We start from the raw sequence: 18,867 nt of genomic DNA, 5'->3' as shown, positions 1-18,867 counted from the left end.
CTCTGTACCCCTTAGTCTGTCTCCTACCCCCCACATTCCCTGCACCCCCACCTACCTCTGTATGTGCCTAATGTTGTACGTGCTTTTTTTGCAACAGTGTCGCGTTGCTGACTCCTGTCGAGGTTGTGATCCACCACAACTCCCAGCTCCTTCCCAGCAGCGCTGCTGCCCGGCCAGTTCTCCCCCGTGCTGTACTGGGGCACTTGGCTTTTCTTCCCATTGTCGCCCCTTACATGGGGCTTTGCTGAATTCCATCATCAGCTGCTGCTCATACGCCACGATGGGCATGTAACTGTCAGCGCCTTCCTATCCTATTCAATTCCCTAAAGGGACTTAGCACGGCAACGCTGGGGCTGTCGTGTGACAGCTGGGTTACCCCTCCCTAGCACAGACAGCAACAGGGAAACTGCTGAGGCCCTGTGATTTCTCTTGTGAACGGGGTGGTGCTACAGGGCGCATGTCAGATCAAAACAATCCCCTTTCCACATTTGTGTCACATCGACATGAATTGTCTGAATCCCGGCATAGACACCGACTTCCCCTCTAGCTGGGGGGGTGCTCGACCTCCCGCCCACACGTCAGGCCCCGCCCCTCACTCCTCCCCTTCACCCAAGACCCTGCTCCCACCCCGCCTCGTCCAACCCCACTCCATCCCTGCCCCACCTCTTCCCGCCCCCACTCCTCCCCTTCTGCCAAACGCCCGCCCCACCTCACCTCTTCCCACCCCGCTCCATCCCCGCCCCGCCTCTTCCCGCCCCCACTCTCCCTTTCTCCCAAGATCCTGCCCCCACCCTGCCTCGTCCAACCCCGCTCCATCCCTGCCCCACCTCTTCCCGCTTCCACTCCTCCCCTTCTGCCAAACCCCCGCCCCACCCCATCTCTTCCCACCCCACTCCATCCCCGCCCCGCCTCTTCCCGCCCCCACTCCCCCTTTCTCCCAAGACCCTGCCCCCACCCCACCTCTTCCCACCCCACTCCATCCCCGCCCTGCCTCTTCCCGCCCCCACTCCCTCCCTTCTCCCAAGTCCCTGCCCCCACCCCGCCTCTTCCCGCCCCGCTCCAACCTCGCCCCGCCTCTTTCCAACCCCCCCCCCTGAGCACAGCCCGTCCTGGCCCGTCTCCATCCCTCCCTGAACCTCTTGCCTGCCGCGAAACAGCTGATCCATGGAAGGTGGGACGTGGGGTGGGGGGAGCTCGGCTGCCCGTTGGCGCTTATGAATGGCGGTTCCATTGTACAGGGAATGCGAGTGATCGTTCCCAAATCACCGCACACTCGGGGGCTGGAAGCTCGTCGCGAAGGGCATTTTGGCGTTGTGCAGATGAAGGCCACAGCCCGGAGTCAGGCCGAGCCGGGACGGACAAGACCTTGTGGGGAAGGGGAAGTGCTGATACAGCATGATCCCGGCCCAACTTGTCTCCCCCCGACTGCAGCCTGGGACTTTCTGTTCCTCTGATCCAACCTCCTTCAGTTACAATCCTAACGTTGACAATTTGGTGAAGGAAACTTTGGTACCAGCTCCAGCCAGTTCCACACTAGACATGGCCGATTCCTCCCCACGACTGCTCCTGGCAGCCAGGACACGGCCACACCTCCAGCCCCACGTCATCGCCCTAGAGCAGAAACCCAGACTTTATGAATTGTTTCGCTGGCAGGTCGCTTTTCCAGGGCCGAATAATCCCCGGCCATTGACGACTCTGCTGTAGTCCACATGCAACTTTTAGCGGGGTTATGTCCTGGTTTGTGTTAGAAGTCAGCGATAACGCACGTGGGTGTGGGAAGGTTTTTAATACAGGCTGGAGAAGGAACGTGAGATCATGTCCCTTTAAACGTTTCAACACTTCCTGGCCCCTGGGGAAAACTCGCAGCTTCTTGCTGGTTTCAGTTCTGTGTCTCGATCAGTAAAGTGAGGCCAGCCCTGGCTGCGTGTCCCTCTATGTCCGGCTGTCTAGCTCCGGCCCGGCTGGCTCCCGGAGGGGAACAGACAGTCCTGCTGCAGCAGGCAGGGGAATTACACCCAAAACCCAGCGTCCCCACTTTGCTGCTGCCCCACAGCCAGTCGGGGCCTTTTACAGGAACTGCATCCGCCCTGCACCTTCTCTCTGCTTGCACACACCCCTCCCGGGGTGAGGGAGAAACTCAACCTTCGCAGGTTGTTTCTGTTTCATTCTGCATCATCCCTTCAGCCTCAGAGACGAGTCCAGCAAAGCCAGTTAATCCCTAACACAAGCCGGGGCGGATTTCCCACGGTGAATTCCTCGACAGACGTCCCCCAGGGGCCTCCAGCGCGTAGGAACGAGCTCTCCACTGACTCCCTTCTCTACGTGACGGTAAAACCCTCCGAGTGCAATAGGACAGGGGGATGGTGGCGCACAGGGGCCAGGACGCTGGCACCGCTGCTCAGTGGTGGCCTTGGGGATCGCCTGGATGGGGGTCGTCGGCCTAGGTGGCTGCCCCGGGACTGCCAGGGGTACGGCTGGGAGCGCCGTGTGATCATGAGACAGGAGCCGGCTGGACGTGGTTTAGAGCAGGTCCGACACAGGGGGGTTGTCAGATTTTTGAGGTGCTGTGTGGGGCAGGAAGGGGGCGGGGGTGGGGGTGGGGGTGGGGGGTGAGCGGGCGTCCCAAGATGGGAAATGCAGGCTGGACACCGGCAGGTGCTGCCTCTCGGGGCTGGGCCTGTCACACACACTGCGCTCTCCCCATCACTGGCCATGTTCAGCCATCACGGCACCATCTTTGTCCCAGAATCCCAAGGGGCCTGTCTGAGGGAAACGGTAACTGAGCGAATCTCTCTGGGCTCAGTCCCTGGGGCGGGAGGGGGGGGTTAAATCAGAAACAGCTCATCACCCCCCAAATAAACCCAGGCTGATCCGGGCTGGGGATAAACTGGGCCCGCCGTGTGTTTCTGGTGCCATGCGCCTTCTCTCGCTGTTCTGAACACGTGTTCCCAGTGCCCAGGGGCATGAGGGCAGGATGGGGCGCGCATCGATTTCAGCCTGGTCTCTGGACCACTCGCGTACTGGGGTGCGAGCGTAACTCCCGGCCTGTCGCTGTGGTGAAGCACCCGCGTGTCCTGGTCGTGACAGTTTTCTCATTGAGTTAAGCCAAAGGGGACTTCAGCTAATGCAAGCTGTCACGGGATCCCTAGAATCAGTGAGCAGAACAATAGAAAGGCCAATTCCGGCCATATAACTGCTGGAAATATAGATACAAAACAATATTATGATGTCACAATAAATGGTGTGTTAATGCGTATTAATATATGTGGTGTAAAATAGTCTAGATAGATAGATAGATACAGGGGTGGCTGGGGATAGATAGATAGATAGATAGATAGATAGATAGATAGATAGATAGATAGATGGGGTGGCTGGGGATAGATAGATAGATAGATAGATAGATAGATAGATAGATAGATAGATAGATGGGGTGGATGGGGATAGATAGATAGATAGATAGATAGATAGATAGATAGATAGATAGGGTGGCTGGGGATAGATAGATAGATAGATAGATAGATAGATAGATAGATAGATAGATAGATAGAGGGGGTGTGTGGGGATAGATAGATAGATAGATGGGGGTGTGGGGATAGATAGATAGATAGATAGATACAGGGGTGGCTGGGGATAGATAGATAGATAGATAGATAGATAGATAGATAGATAGAGGGGGTGTGTGGGGATAGATAGATAGATAGATGGGGGTGTGGGGATAGATAGATAGATAGATAGATACAGGGGTGGCTGGGGATAGATAGATAGATAGATAGATAGATAGATAGATAGATAGATAGATAGCCAGCCCAGTATATCTTGGTCAACGCTAGTGTCAGCTCCAAGCTGTTTGTTCTCAGTCTGCCTTTGTCTGTGAGATTAAAGAGACCCCGTATCTCAAAAATCTCCTCCCTGTCTGGGTACTTATACAGCAGGATCAGGTCATCATAGGTGTCAAGGCTCCTTCCCCACTCTGAACTTTAGGGTACAGATGTGGGGGCTGCATGAAAACTTCTAAGCTTAACTACCAGCTCAGATCTGGTCCGCTGCCACCATCCCAAAGTGCTAATTCCCTTTCCTGGGTAGCCTTGAGAGACTCTTCACCAATTCCCTGGTGAACACAGATCCAAACCCCTTGGATCTTAAAACAAGGAGAAATTAACCATCCCCCTCCTTTCTCCCACCAACTTCTGGTGGATCAAGATCCAAACCCCTTGGATCTAAAAACAAGGAAAAATCCATCAGGTTCTTAAAAAGAAGGCTTTTAATTAAAGAAAAAGGTAAAAATCATCTCTGTAAAATCAGGATGGAAAATAACTTTACAGGGTAATCAAACTTAAAGAGCCCAGAGGACCCCCCTCTAGCCTTAGGTTCAAAGTACAGCAAACAGCGGTAAACACCCTAGTAAAAGGTACATTTACAAGTTGAGAAAACAAAGATAAACCTAACACGCCTTGCCTGGCTGTACTTACAAGTTTGAAATATGAGAGACTTGTTCAGAAAGATTTGGAGAGCCTGGATTGATGTCTGGTCCCTCTCAGTCCCAAGAGCGAACAACCCCCAAAACAAAGAGCACAAACAAAAGCCTTCCTCCCCCCTGCCCCAAGATTTGAAAGTATCTTGTCCCCTTATTAGTCCTTTGGGTCAGGTGTCAGCCAGGTTACCCAAGCTTCTTAACCCTTTACAGGGAAAAGGATTTTGGTGTCTCTGGCCAGGAGGGATTATAGTATGGTACACAGGAGGGCTGTTACCCTTCCCTTTATAGTTATGACAATAGGTCTGAGCTGGGGTGGGGATGGATGGATTCTGGGCTAGATGGGCCCAGGGGGTTTCATCTTATGTGATTGGGGACAGTCCCCCTTTATCCTCCGCTTGATGTTCTTCCTCCCCGTTCCTCAGGACTAACAGATGTATTGGAGCATAAGCTTCCGTGGGTGAATGCTCACTTCGTCAGATGCATTCACCCTCAAAACCCTATGCTCCGATACATCTGTTAGTCTTAAAGGTGCCACAGGACCCTCTGTTGCTTTTTCCAGATCCAGACTAACATGGCTCCCCCTCAGATACTATTCCTCAGGAGTTAATTATCTCTGCAGCATGGCGGTCAATGTCAAACTCATCCTGATTGACATCCTGGAAGAGCTGAGTGAGGAACAATTCAAAAAATTCAAATGGCGTCTGGTGAATGGAGATGATGACAAGACAATACGCTATTGCAATTTGGAATTAGCCGACCGGGAAAAGACCATCGACGAGATGCTGAGCCACTTTGAAAGCTCTGATGCGGTGGAAAAAGCCAGGGAGGTCCTGGAAGCCGTACCTAGGAGAGATCTCGCCGACAAGCTCATGAAGAAAGTGCCAGGTAAAGGGAATGGGGCAGGGGGAGGAGCAAAACAGGGCCAGGAATCTCCTTAGCAAGAGATTTTGAGAGCCCAGTGGACACGCACCTTTGGGGCCTCCATCAGCATTTCCCCCTCATCCCCAGATCTGTCCTAATGTCCCAGGCCAGAGCCAAACCCAGACGCCACCTAACAACTGGGGGCACAAGTTAGCCACGTATGTATGGACATCGGGAACGCTTTGACTTCAGGCTGAGCGACGGGGAGCTGGTGAAGGTGACTAAAATTTCGGGGCCTGTGACCTCGTAGACGCCTGCTGCCTGTTCCCAACCCCAATTCCTGTCCGTAGCTGCTACCCCAAAGACCTAGGGTCTAACGCCTGCCCCCCCACTCGCCTTCATGGACCCTGCTGGCTGAACGATCCCTACGTGACCAGCCCAGCAGGCCCTGGGGTTAATCTTTGGGACGCTCATTGCGAAGATGATTTTAAGACTATGTATTTATTTATTTATTTATTTAAAGTAGCAAAACAAGCTCGAGAGAGGAGAAAGGAGACGCTAAAGGAGCCCACAGAGGAGACGCTAAAGAAGACCACAGAGGAGGAGCTGAAGGAGCCCACAGAGGAGAAGCTAAAGAAGCTAGTGGAGCCCACAGAGATAGAGCACATAAGAGAAATGTAAAACAGGGTGTGGTTGCAGGAGGGTTGATCGTTGTAGGAACGATAGCAGGGGCAGCTATTACGGCTAAATGCTTCCTCTTATACCATTAGGAGCAGCGGGACTAGGACGTTGGTGTGATAAATTTTGAGATGTGTGAACTTCCCTCTGATCTGCAATGAACAGGGCCGGTTCAACCCATTAGGCGACCGCACTAGCATTTGGGGGGCGGCATTTCAGGTCCTTTGGCGGTGACCGCGGTGGCCGGATCTTTGGCCGCCCCGGTCGTCGTCGTCGTCATTTCGGCGGAGGGAGCTGGGGCAGGGGGGCGCGGGGAGGGCCGCCTGCAGCAACTAAGGGGGAAACGGCATGCAGGGGAACCGCTCTCCGCCCCAGCTCACCTCTGCTCCGCCTCCTCCCCCGAGCACGCCACCCCACTCTGCTTCTCTCCCTCCCAGGCTTGTGGCGCCAAACAGCTGATTGGTGCCACAAGCCTGGGAGGCGGGAGACATGGAGCGGCGACGGTGTGCTCGGGGACGAGGCAGAGCAGAGGTGAGCTGGGGCTGGGAGCTGCCGCGGGGGGCGGCACCTCAGGGCGGGGGGGGTGGAGCTGCCACAGGGTTTGGGAGGGGGCACAAAGTGGAAGTTTCGCCTAGGGCACAAAACATCCTTGCACCCGCCCTGGCAGAGGCCTCTCTCTCTGTTTCTCTCTCGCGCTCTCTCTCTCTGTGTTTCTATTGTGTCTACGAGGTGGCCTCTCTGCTCAGGTCTGAGGCCCTTGCTCAGGAACGCCGTAACCCGCCATGCTTTGAAAACGGAAGTCGAGGCGTCTCCGCTGAGCTGAGCTGTGACTCACGGGGTGTTATAAGAAAGGCCGGACCAGGCGTCCGTCTCATCCGGTCTCTGACCGTTCCAGTGGCCACTCTCAGAGGAAAGTAAAATCTCCCCCTTTCCCTCGCCTTAAATTAAACCAAGGCAGCTGCCTTGAAGCCAAAATAAGTGTCCACATTTAAACCAGAGGAAGTTTTATCTCTATGCTGCTCCCTCCCAACTGCTTCTTTGTCTCTTCAGTGTCACGCTTACTCCCAGGCCGTCTTCTGAGCTAAGTTGCCTCTTTTTCCTTCCAGTCCCTTCTTAACACCCACTTCTTTCCCGACACCCCTCTCCCATGCTGGCGGTATCCCTCACCGGCTGGTGTCTGGTCGGTAATGCCGCCTGGTGTTGTTTGTCTCATTGAGCTTGTCAGCGCCATGTGACTAGATCCTTGTCTTGTGTGTCTCCGCCACGCTGGGTACATTTGTGGGGCATCGTAAACATTAAATCATTGACAGAAGATGACCATTGGGTTAAAGTTACAGCAGGACCAAGGTCTTGGCAATCAGGATAATACGTGGAGAAATGAAAGCCGTACAGGTGGGTCAGGATCACAAAGGCATCAGGTCAGACGTCTTCATCTTTGAGCCCAGATCTATTTTTGGCATTTGCAACATTCCCGGGATGACTGTGCCTCACGTGAAGACGTGTTTCCTCTTGTCTGTCTGAAACCTGCTGCCCGTAAATCTCCTCCGGTGAAATACGGCGGGAAGGGCTCCACAATCTGTGTCTTACGAACCTTTCCAGGAAACTGACACACTTACACAGCCCTCATTTTTGCCTGCCAGAAACCCAGCTTGGTTTATATTCAGCTCCTCACAAATCGGAGGGCTGGGGCGGCAAAAAACCTAGAGCCGGCCCTGCTTCCCTCCCCCCCACCCCCATCTTATGATCTGCATAAAAACTTAGTGTTCAGGTGCCAAGGTAGCCCCTGGAATCACAGTTAAAGTTGCAGCCCCCCAAAAGCTGAAATGCCCCCCCGGCTGGAGCATGGTCATTGCAGCAGTTGTTTCAGAGAAGGAGGTGGGTGAGCAAGATTTGGCAGAGACTAGGGCCTTGTTTACACACAAAATTTGTGTGACCCTTCTGCCTGTCAGAGTTGGCAGCAACAGGGGCCAGATTCAGGATCTAGGGTTCCGTTCCAATAACGCAACGCACAACCGGCTCGAGCCCCCACCCAGTGACCTGGGACAATTACATCCCACCCCCCCGGGCGCTTCTACGAGGCAACACTTCCCCTCTCGCAAGCACCGAGTCTGAGTGTAGCAAAAGCCTTTTAATAATGGAGGGAAACAATGTGGCATTATCTTGGGGAAACACCAAAAACAGGATTCATAACACAGTCCATGAGCAAAAGACCCACTCCCAAGTAAGTTGGGCACTGTCCTTTTCCCCTCCGGGTCTTAATTCCAGCAACCCAACGTCACCCCTCCCACAGTTTCTGTCCTCGGTCAGTGCAGCCCCAGAGTTCAGAAGTTCCTCTGCAGAGTTTACCTCCCAGCCTGGGTGGAAGCGGGGAAATATGGGGGGCATCTTAACTGCTCCGCTGCTCAGGTTGACGGCCGATTGCCACACTTCTCCGTGGGGTTCTGCTGCCATCTTCATCACCAGCTGCGCCTCCCCACCAGCCCCCCTGCCAGCCGCTTCGCCCGCCGCGCCTCTCCACTCCGCCAGCCGCCCTGCCATCCGCTCTGCCCACCGCCCTGCTATCCACTCCGCTCGTCACGCCTTTCCGCTTCGCCAGCCGTCCTGCTAGCCACTCCGCCAGCCGCGCACCAACTTGCCTTCAGGCCCCCCCTTAACACAGCTCTCAGTGATCTCAGCTCTTTAGTGACTTCAGCTCTCAGTGATTTTAGCTGGTAGCAGGGGAGCCTCAGTGCCAGTGTAACACTAGCCCAAGGTAGATTTAACACTTAGAGCCAGGTTTCAGTGATTTCAGCTCTGTAGCACGTAACAAGACTCCTAATGGAGTCAAAATTAGCTCTGTTATTGTACAGTGGAAAGAGGAAAGATAAAAGTACTATGGTTCACTCAGAAGGCACCCATGCAGAAAGGAACAAATACCTCTCCCCCACCTCTCTCAGTTCACTGGCTTTGGGACCCAGGTGCCTTGCCTAGCGAGTGCTACTTAGTTGAGGGCGAGTCCCTCCGTCATAAAATGCCAAGGACAGTTCTACTGTCCTTGAGTCACATAAGAGACTGGGGGTCCCACAGCACCAAAGTGACCATTTGGGCAGGCAGCCCCTCATGCTCGGCGGGGTGGGTGTGCCCAGGCAAATGAGATCAGCCCCTGAAGTCCTTTTCCACAACTCACCACCAGATGTCAGGGGAGACTTATTCTGACTCTGCTTCCATCTGCACCAATTTAGGATTTATCGTGTCGCACAAAACCAAACTCTCTGAAACTGGTTTACCATGACCGTAGGGCTGTTTTACACATGCTTTTTGTGCTGCTATAATTATATGAATTTAGAAACACGAGAGAGTTCCTAGATCTCGGGGTCAGCACGCCTAGTGTGGATACAGTTCTAACCGTCCATGTGCTTGGGTTGGTACTTCCTGTTCCTGTACGCTTTGGTGCGACTCTGGCTTGCCATTGGCCATCTGGGTGATCAGCTTCCCCACTCTGTGCCTCAGTTTCCCATCTGTGCAAGGGCAGGGGATGGGCCTGACCCGCTTTGGACGGCGCTTTGAGATCTCCTGGCGAAAAGCTCTAGAGAAGAGCTTGGGGTTATTACTGTGTGTGTCGAGCAGACCTAGAAACAGCTGTGACCGTGTAACTCCCGGGTGGCTGCAAAGTCCTCTTTGAACGTGTTCCAGCGCAGAACGTTGTATTTTATGTCAGTAAAGTCATGACGGACACCAAAGGTCTCAGTTTCTTTTCGTCTCTGTCCTCTTTCTCCCCAGATTGATCAATAACTATTCAGAAGTGAAGAGGGCTTTTGTCCAACAGCGCCTTACTGCTAACCTCGAGACACTGAGAAAAGATCAATTTGAAATGTTCAAAGATGTGCTGTGCGAGACATCCATGAAGGACCTTGTCCGTGCAGGAGATGAATTTCTTGACGAACCCAATACATTCCAGAGGGACGCCAGCCTAGAAAACCTTGTCGAGGATTTGATAGGCAAATTCGGCCGGACTTACGCACTGACAGCAGCTGCGACAGTGATGGAAAAAATAGGGAGAAGGGACCTCGCTAAAGAACTCCAGAGAGAAGAAGAAGGTAAATGCAGCCAAGGAGGAGAACAGGAGGGGAAGGGGGTGTTGGATTTGAAAGAGGTGGTTGGGTTGCATATTGAGGCTATCGGCTGCTCTGCAAATCAGCAGCGACGACAAACAGATCAGGGGACAAATTGCCGATCCCGGGTCCCCGATGCACCCAAATGTGCCGCGGGATCCACCCAGGGAGGCTGAAAGGCCCCTGAGAACGGGCTGGCTTGTGACATTAGTGATTGAATCACACATAACACCAGAAGCTCTATGTTTTTTGCCACCCCAAGCACAGCAGTCAGGCGGCCTTCGATGGCGCGCCTGTGGGTGGTCCACTGGTCCCGTGCGCTGCCGAAGCCGCAGGACCGGTGAACCTCCCGCCAGCATGCCGCCGAAATCCGCCTGTCGCCCTCACGGCGACCAGCACGCCACCCCCCGCAGCTTGCCGCCCCAGGCACGCGCTTGCTGCGCTGGTTTCTGGAGCCACCCCTGACCTTTGGTCTGACCCAGTCTGGCCGTTCTTATGACTCGTGAGTTCTATCCCCAGCTCTGGAAGGGGAGTGGGGTCTAGTGGTCAGAGCTTTTGTATGGTGTTGCTGTGTGGCTTTTCTCCAGCTGCCTCACCCCAGAGGTGGCTGCATATCAGTGCTGGGTGAGCCATGGCCACATGGTGTTATGTGCGGCTGTTCCCCAACTTCCCCCCCAGAGGTGGCTGCAGCTCAGCGCCGGGCGAGCCGTCCCATTCCCTGTGCAGCATTGCAGTGTGGCTGTTACCCAGCCGGAGACACCTTAGGCGGCTTCTCGAGGAAGCTGCACCCTTGGGGAAGTTCCAGAACTTGGTCAGTGTTGTAGGCCTGTGACGGTGCTGCCCGTGGGAACCAGCTGATGTCACTCAATTAGAGTGAACTGCAAACAAAACGGGGCAGACAAACCCCAGAAGCTGGTGGATATTCCAATACTTAGATTTACCAACCAGCACAAAACAGCTTCCATAGGACCTCCCTGGTTCCTCAGACGTCCAAACAATGCAGTTCCCTTACAGTGCCCGGCCTCCGGCCTCCGGCCAGACACACACGTCAGATTAGGATGATGATTACTGAAAATCTGATCTCATCATATAAAAGAAAAGGTTCTTCCAACCCCAAAGGATCAGCCCCACACCCAGGTCCAATGATAACTTAGATCTTACCCACAATACACGCGTAGAGCCAGTTCTTATTAACTAAGCTAAAATGTATGAAAAAAGAAAAGAGAGAGTGTGTTAAAGGATCAATATATAGACAGACTCGAATTCAATTCTTGAGGTTCAGGTACACAGCAGAGATGAGTTTGTAGTTGCCAAAAGTCCTTTTAGAAATAGTCCAGAGGTTATAGTCCAATGTCCATATTTAGGGTGACTCCAGTCAGTGACTGGGGATCTCAATCCTTGTGGCTTAAGGTTTCCCCCTTTTGGAACCCAAAGCAGATCTGAGATGAAGCAGGATCGTGTCCCAGGGTTTTTATACATTTCCAGCAGCCTTTCGGCCTGAGAAAACAATCGGCCTAACTCTCCTTCTCCCAAACATCCTGGCAATTAGCCCAGGGTCATTTATCCATTACACAGTTCAGATCCAGGTTACCCCAACCTTCAAAGAGACATAGAGACAATAATATTATTTCCCTCAAGTGTCTTCCTACACGTTAATATTCCTTTTTTGATCTTTGAATCAAAGCTCTAGCAATAGACAAGACTTGTTTGCTCCCATCACAAGCCCTGAGCAAACCGCTCCCCTTCTCTCTCTAACAATGCGGCTCATTTCAGAGCTCTGTTCGGTCACAGATCTTCCGAACCAGTCTCTAAAGTTGGGCCCTGGGGCAGGTCAGTCTGGGAGGTAATTAACTCTTTCTGGCCCTGTCACCTTTCAATGAGATATTAAGTTACACTCATAACGGCACAAGGACGTCGCTGCTCACCTCCCCTGGGCTATGCTCGGACGCAAAAGAAAACGTACCGAGTACTGCGACCCTGGGGCCAAAAGGGCTAACGCCATCCTGGGCTGTATAAGTGGGAATCACAAGTACGGGCTGGTGTACACTGCGACGTTGTCAACAAAACTCTCCTGCCCACAAAGCTAATGCCGCTCGCGGGGCTGGAAATATTTGGTCGGCAAAAATGCCGAAAAAATCCGGACCAAGAGCGTTGGCACACGCTGACTTTGAGCAATAAGACTGTGTCGTCACAGCCTTGTCGCTAAAAGCTGCGTCATGTAGACAAGCCCTTTGACTGGAGAAGTTATTTTCTGTCTGGATTTGGCCCTGGTGCAGCCACTGCTGGGATCCTGTGTCCCGTTCTGGTGGCCACTGTTCAAGGAGGACATCGATTGGGGGGGGGGGGCAGAGAAGAGCCCTGAGGATGATTAAAGGGTTAGAAACCGGCCGAAGAGCGAGAGACGCCCGCAGCTCCAGCTGTTGAACTGAACAAAGAGACCAAGCAATGAGACCCAGGTCCCGTTCCGCTTCATGTCAAAGCCTTGACAACTGAGCAGCCATCTGTGGTGTGGCCTCATGAAAATCTTCTTATTTATTGCAGTCCTGGAACCGACCCAGTGTCTGAGAAGAAAACCAAAAGGTGAAGTAGACCCAAAAGAGAAGTAGGAGAAGGTGTATCTCTTATAGGAGCCGGAGCTGTAGGAGGACTATTTTCAGCATTAGTAGCAGCCCCTAGGGCACCGCTGGCTTTTCCAGTTCCAGTCGCAGTAACAGCAGGTGTAGCAATAGCGTGGGAGTAAAATTCCTTTTTGACTGACAGCAAAGCCGCTGTAGGTAAGTGATCCCGCCCCTGAGTTCACCCTGCGTTTGGCCAGCAACGCCCAGCAGATCTGGGAGCCGCTCACTGGGGGGAAGGTTATAACTGGGGCTGCCGACGTGCCCCGGCGTTTTTTCAAATCACAAATCACAGAGCAGCCGCGGGAAATGCAGTAGAAGCCAAAGGAGCTGGACCGATCGGGGAGGGGGTCTGAGAAGAGCCAAGGGGCTGATTCAAGGGTTAGACACAGAGAAGGTTTCAAGGCTGACTCGATCCCAAGCTAGAAGGACCGAGGGGGGGAACAAATATTCAATAAGGGGCCCGTCAGTCCAGCACCGGGAGGTCGAGCCTGATCCAATGGCTGGAAGTTGAAGCCAGACCAATTCCGCCTGGGAATAAGGGGTCAGTTTCTAACGGCGAGAGTCATTGGGGCAGTTTCCTGAGGGGCACGGTGGATTCTCCATCACTGGCCATTTTTCAATCCAGCTGGGATGTTTTTCTAACCGATCGGCTCTAGGAATTGTTTTGGGGCCTTCTCCGGCCCATGTGGTGCAGGGGGTCAGACTAGAAGGTCACAAGGGTCCCATCTGGCCGGGGCTTCTAGAAATAAACGTCACAGGTGTGAAGTCACCATCTGCTGTTTGCCCCGAGCCCCGTGACTTGTATTAAACTCACCAGGACGCTCCGTGATCTAGTCTGACCAGATGTTCCAGTTTTACAGGGACAGTCCCGATTTTTGGGTCTTTTTCTTATAGAGGCTCCTATTACCCACCCCACCCACATCCCGATTTTTCACATTTGCTGTCTGGTCACCCTACCGCGATCTGTGATTTAAAAAGTGCCGTGACAAATGAAATTCAGCTATCCCTCTTTAACATCATTAACGAGTATCTTTCTCCACCACTGCCTCCTCCTCGCAGCCCCTGCCGAGGGTGGTCAGCACCCCCTCACTCACATTCGAAAAGTCTCGGACAAACAGAACGTCTGTGACATTTTCAGCACTGTGGCAAACCTTCTGCCCTAATTATACCACTTTTTGAAAAATGAAACAACCATATTACCACACTCCCCCCCAGAACCAGCTGCATCTCACCGGGTGAGCCATCTCTGTGTGGCGTTATGTGCGGCTGTTCACCAGCTGCCCCGCCCCAGAGCTGGCTGCATCTCAACATTAAGCAAACCAACTGTGCATCTAGTTTCTACAGCTTCCCTTTCAAGGTTGGGACCTGTCATACAGGGCCGGCTCCCGGCACCAGCGCAGCAAGCAGGTGCTTGGGGTGGCCAATGGGAAGGGGCGGCACGTCCGGCTCTTCGGCGGTAATTCCGCGGCGGGTCCCTCAGTCCCTCCGAGAAGGACCCGCTGCCGAATTGCTGCCGAAGAATGAAGCGGTGCGATGGAGCTGCCGCTGATCGCGGCTTTTTAAAAAAAAATCCCCCCCTTCCCCCCCCGCCACTTGGGGCGGCAAAAACCCTGGAGCCGGCCCTGCTGTCATAACATGACTTCCTAGCAGATATCCGAACACTGCAAATGAAATAGAGGTTTTTGATTCATGTGAATGAAATTTCAAACACTCCTTTCCCTGTCATGGAGCAAATCCTCTGGCAAAACAGGGGAAACTCCGTCCAGTCGATAGGCCTGGTTCTCTGCTCGTGCGGTGTCAATCCATCGTGGCGCCGTTGAAGTCGCTGGAAGGATGCCGGTTGAGAACTTGTTGGCATGGGAGGAGAGCCCAGTGAAATGCAAGTTTTGCCTGGGAGAAAAAGGCCCTCAGCCTTTGGCTATATCTGTATCTAGTCCCCCGCTCTCTTCCCTCTTAACGATAGACACCCCACTGCTTTAGGCCCCACACAGCAGCTGTTTCTCTGAGCTGTTTGTTTTGACTGATGGGAACGCTGACCAGAAACCCTGCAAGAAATGGCTTTTGTAGGAGGGAGAGGAGGGCTCTGTCTTGGAAAGAGACGACTCAGGGGGGATATGAGAGAGGTCTATAAAATCATGATTGGTGCGGAGAAAGTAAATCAGGACATGCTATTTACTCCTTCTCAAAAGAACAGGAGTACTTGTGGCACCTTAGAGACTAACAAATTTATTAGAGCATAAGCTTTCGTGGACTACAGCCCACTTCTTCGGATGTAGTCCACGAAAGCTTATGCTCTAATAAATTTGTTAGTCTCTAAGGTGCCACAAGTACTCCTGTTCTTTTTGCGGATACAGACTAACACGGCTGCTACTCTGAAACTTCTCAAAAGAGAAGAACTAGGGTCCACCATATGAAATGAACAGGCAGAAGGTTTAAACCAAACAAAAGGAAGTATTTCTTCACACAACCTGTGGAACTCCTTGCCAGAGGATGTTGTAAAGGCCAAGCCCATAATAGGGTTCAAAAAAGAACTAGATCAGTTCCTGGAGGATCGGTCCATCAATGGCTATTAGCCAGGCTGGGCGGGGATGGTGTCCCTGGCTTCTGTTTGCCAGAGGCTGGGAATGGGCCACAGGGGATGGATCACTTGAGGATTCCCTGTTCTGTTCATTCCCTCTGGGGCACCTGGCACTGGCCACTGTCGGAAGACAGGACACTGGGCTAGATGGACCTTTGGTCTGACCCAGTACGGCCGTTCTTATGTTCTTAATTTGCCCACCCAACCAGTAACGACCAGCTGCTGTCGTCCTGGGCCATCTCAGCAGCTCCTGTTCTCTCGAGTTGTCCTCAGCAGCCTGCAGGAGAGGAAGAAAACTGAACGCAACTCCTCAGCTGAGCTTGTCCTCCCAGGCTTATGAGTCCTGATGCCCCTTATTATAGTTTCTGTAGCTACAGATGTTTTACAGGTCGTGCAATTCTCCAGGCCTTCATAAAAATTTTGAATTCCTGCAGCAGTGAGTTCCTCAGGTGTATATGCCGTGGGAACTAGTGTTTCCTGATTATTGCCTCTATGGTATGCCAGACGTTGATTGAAATCAGGGTCCCCGTTGTGCTGGGTGCTGCACTGACCCCAACCGAGATCAGGGCCCTGTCATGCCAGGAACTGCCCAGATCCCAACCGAGATCAGGGCCCCGTCGTGCTGGGCGCTGACCAGACTCCGACCGAGATCAGGGCCCCATCATGCCGGGCACTGCCCAGACCCCCATCATTTTAACTGAAGTGAAAGCTTTTTCAATGAAACAAACTGAATTTAAAAAACTGCATTGCAAATACATTTTGCCCATCGCAGGACAGGGGAACCATCTGGAAGGAACTGAAAATGGTTTGTTTCCATTTGACAGTTTTCACACAGCATCTTCTTTGTGATCACCAATGTAGTCCCGACGGTAACTGGAGACTTTGTGTTTCTCTGAACGCAGGTTCCTTTTGCAGATGGCTCTGAGATTTTCCCTTCACTGCATCCTACCCCCGGCTTCCTTCTAAGACATCGCAGAGTTGGAAAGACACAGCCGCAAATGCTGATCTGAGCCCTCTAGCGAATTCGATAAAACGGCGAATGCTTCTGTGACGTTGCACTCTATATGATTTTATGAAAATATGCTAATGAGGGTGAATATACTGTAACTGGAATATGCTTCATGCAAAAGGTCTCTTGTAAGGTATCATTACAAAGCTTATAATCTACTGAGTGTGATCATCCGATTTGTATAAATGTAGCACTCGTGTATCTGAAATGAGAAATATGAAATATAACTCTGAGGGCCTGTTCTAATTATGCAAAGTGTGGGCCATTAACGATGGTTTGGAATCTTGATGGCTCCCATCAACCAGGACAATTGACTGTGGATGGCTCTGTTTGCTGGCAGGCCTTCCTGGGAGTCAGGCTGGGAGGAATGAGGGCTTGGGGGGGGGGTCTCCTAGGTCATGTGATCATGTCACCTGAACTGGAATCCATCTTTAACCTGGTGCTTTTCCGTTGAGGAGGAGGGGTGGGAACCCAGAGAAGGATAAAGGATTCCCACCTTGTGCAAAAGATATATAGGGGGGTGGAACAGAACAAAGGGGGCTGCAGTCATGAGAAATCCCCTAGCTACCACCTGAGCTGGAACAAGGGCTGGACCAGGAGGAAGGATTGGGCCCAGACTAGGAAGGCGTCCAGTCTGTGATAGAAACTTATTGCAACATCTGAGGGTGAGATTTTATCTGTATTCAGTTTTCTTACTGTATTAGGCTTAGACGTGTGTGTTTATTACTTTATTTTGCTGGTAATTCACTTTGTTCTATCTGTTATTACTTGGAACCACTTAAATCTTACTTTTTGTATTTAATAAAATCACTTTTTACTTATTTATTAACCCAGAGTATTTACTTATTTATTAACCCACTTTTAACATTAAAAGTGAATTTATTAAAACCCTGGGGGGGGGGGAAGCAAACAGCTGTGCATATCTCTCTATCAGTGTTATAGAGGGCGAACAATGTATGAGTTTACCCTGTATAAGCTTTATACAGAGTAAAACGGATTTATTTGGGGTTTGGACCCCATTGGGAGTTGGGCATCTGGGTGTTGGAGACAGGAACACTTCTGTAAGCTGTTTTCAGTTAAACCTGCAGCTTTTGGGGGTCATAGTTCAGATCTGGGTCTGTGGTTGTAGCAGGCTGGCGTGTCTGGCACAACCAGGCAGGGTTCTGAAGTCCCAAGCTGGCAGGGAAACAGGCTCGGAGGTAGTCTCAGCTCATCAGGTGGCAGCCCCAAAGAGGGGTTCTGTGATCCAACCCGTCACAGCTTCCCACACCTGCCTGTGAGCAATTCATACAATCGTTACAGTCACGCCTCCTTGCGCTGTGCCTGGCCGCCTTGGTGTCGGAAACCCCCAAAGACAACTGGAATTTTTCCAAGAAAAAAAAAGGTTGGTCAAATGAAACACCCTTTTTAATACGGAAATTTGTAGCACACCCTTGTTGGCTTCCAAACCTTATATATATTTAAAAAAAACAATCCTTTGTTTTCGAAATAAGAAAGTTTTAAGTGACTTGGGTTTGGTTTTTTTCCCCCCAATTTGGAACGACAGTTTCAAAAGAATACGAGGCTGTAATTACGCTGACCCAACCAGTTCATCAGCACAGGCTGTCCCCCTTCAAACACAGCAACATGGCTGATAACAATTAGCTTGACCTATCTTTTCTTAGAGCGACAAGGTGGGGCAGGTAATGGCTTTTGTTGGACCAACTTCTGTTGGTGAGAGAGAGAAGCTTTCGAGTTTACACAGAGCTAGATAGATAAATATGGGTGTATATGGATGGGTGAATAGATAGATAGATAGATGATGAGGTGGATGGAGATAGATAGATAGATAGATAGAGGCAGGTGTGTGGGGTGGGACAGACAGATGGAGGAATGCAGAGATGGGTGGAGGAGTGGGGGCATGGATGGGTGTGTATGGAGATGCTGGGGGGATGCTGGGAGCGATGGATGGGTGGTGGGGAGGGACGGGTGAAGAGGTGTGTACCGGGATGGATGGGTGTGTATGGAGATGCTGGGAGCGATGGATGGGTGGTGGGGAGGGACGGGTGGAGAGGTGTGTACCGGGATGGATGGGTGTGTATGGAGATGCTGGAGGGATGCTGGGAGCGATGGATGAGGGATGGGTGGGTGGGTGGATGGAGAGGTGTGTACCAGGATGGATGGGTGTGTATGGAGATGCTGGGGGGATGCTGGGAGCGATGGATGGGTGGTGGGGAGGGACGGGTGAAGAGGTGTGTACCGGGATGGATGGGTGTGTATGGAGATGCTGGGAGCGATGGATGTGGGGTGGGGATGGACGGGTGAAGAGGTGTGTACCGGGATGGATGGGTGTGTATGGAGATGCTGGGAGCGATGGATGGGTGGTGGGGAGGGACGGGTGGAGAGGTGTGTACTGGGACGGATGGGGGATGTTGGGAGCGATGGATGGGGAATGGGTGGGTGCATGGATGGAGAGGTGTGTACTGGGATGGATGGGGGGATGCTGGCAGCGATGGATGTGGGATGGGTAGGTGGATGGATGGGTGTGTATGGAGGGGGAATATGGGGCTGGATAATGT

At 52.3% G+C, this 18,867-nt stretch overlaps 1 protein-coding gene across 3 annotated transcripts; it reads left to right on the top strand.

Moving 5' to 3' along the window:
* Window positions 1–1,879: 1,879 nt before the first annotated feature.
* Window positions 1,880–17,132, top strand: LOC128829413 (uncharacterized). 3 transcript variants are annotated; one of them, XR_008443336.1, is made up of 6 exons: window positions 1,880–2,328; window positions 5,094–5,359; window positions 5,862–6,012; window positions 9,773–10,089; window positions 12,646–12,878; window positions 16,203–17,132. XR_008443336.1 is itself a non-coding variant. In XM_054014818.1 (6 exons), the coding sequence occupies exons 2-6, from the start codon at window positions 5,095–5,097 to the stop codon at window positions 16,223–16,225; spliced, it is 798 nt and encodes a 265-aa protein (XP_053870793.1). In that variant the 5' UTR covers window positions 1,880–2,328; window position 5,094; the 3' UTR covers window positions 16,226–17,132. The 3 variants fall into 3 exon arrangements, 1 of the variants encoding a protein (XP_053870793.1); XR_008443335.1 differs by having other exon boundaries at window positions 5,859–6,012; XM_054014818.1 differs by having other exon boundaries at window positions 5,859–6,012; window positions 12,646–12,684.
* Window positions 17,133–18,867: the final 1,735 nt, after the last annotated feature.

Source organism: Malaclemys terrapin, assembly GCF_027887155.1.
Source record: "Malaclemys terrapin pileata isolate rMalTer1 chromosome 20 unlocalized genomic scaffold, rMalTer1.hap1 SUPER_20_unloc_1, whole genome shotgun sequence".
Taxonomy (NCBI): domain Eukaryota; kingdom Metazoa; phylum Chordata; order Testudines; family Emydidae; genus Malaclemys; species Malaclemys terrapin.
Note: the sequence above shows the minus strand (reverse complement) of the source record. Positions and strands in the feature narration are given on the sequence as shown.

What these genes read in the sequence shown, in the direction of transcription:
- LOC128829413 (XM_054014818.1), top strand. Translation starts at nt 5,095, where the DNA reads ATGGCGGTCAATGTCAAACTCATCCTGATTGACATCCTGGAAGAGCTG. An exon ending in GCTCATGAAGAAAGTGCCAG is followed by an intron (nt 5,360 to 5,858) that starts GTAAAGGGAATG and finishes ATTTATTTAAAG; the next exon opens with TAGCAAAACAAGCTCGAGAG. An exon ending in TCTGAGAAGAAAACCAAAAG is followed by an intron (nt 12,685 to 16,202) that starts GTGAAGTAGACC and finishes CTCTGAACGCAG; the next exon opens with GTTCCTTTTGCAGATGGCTC.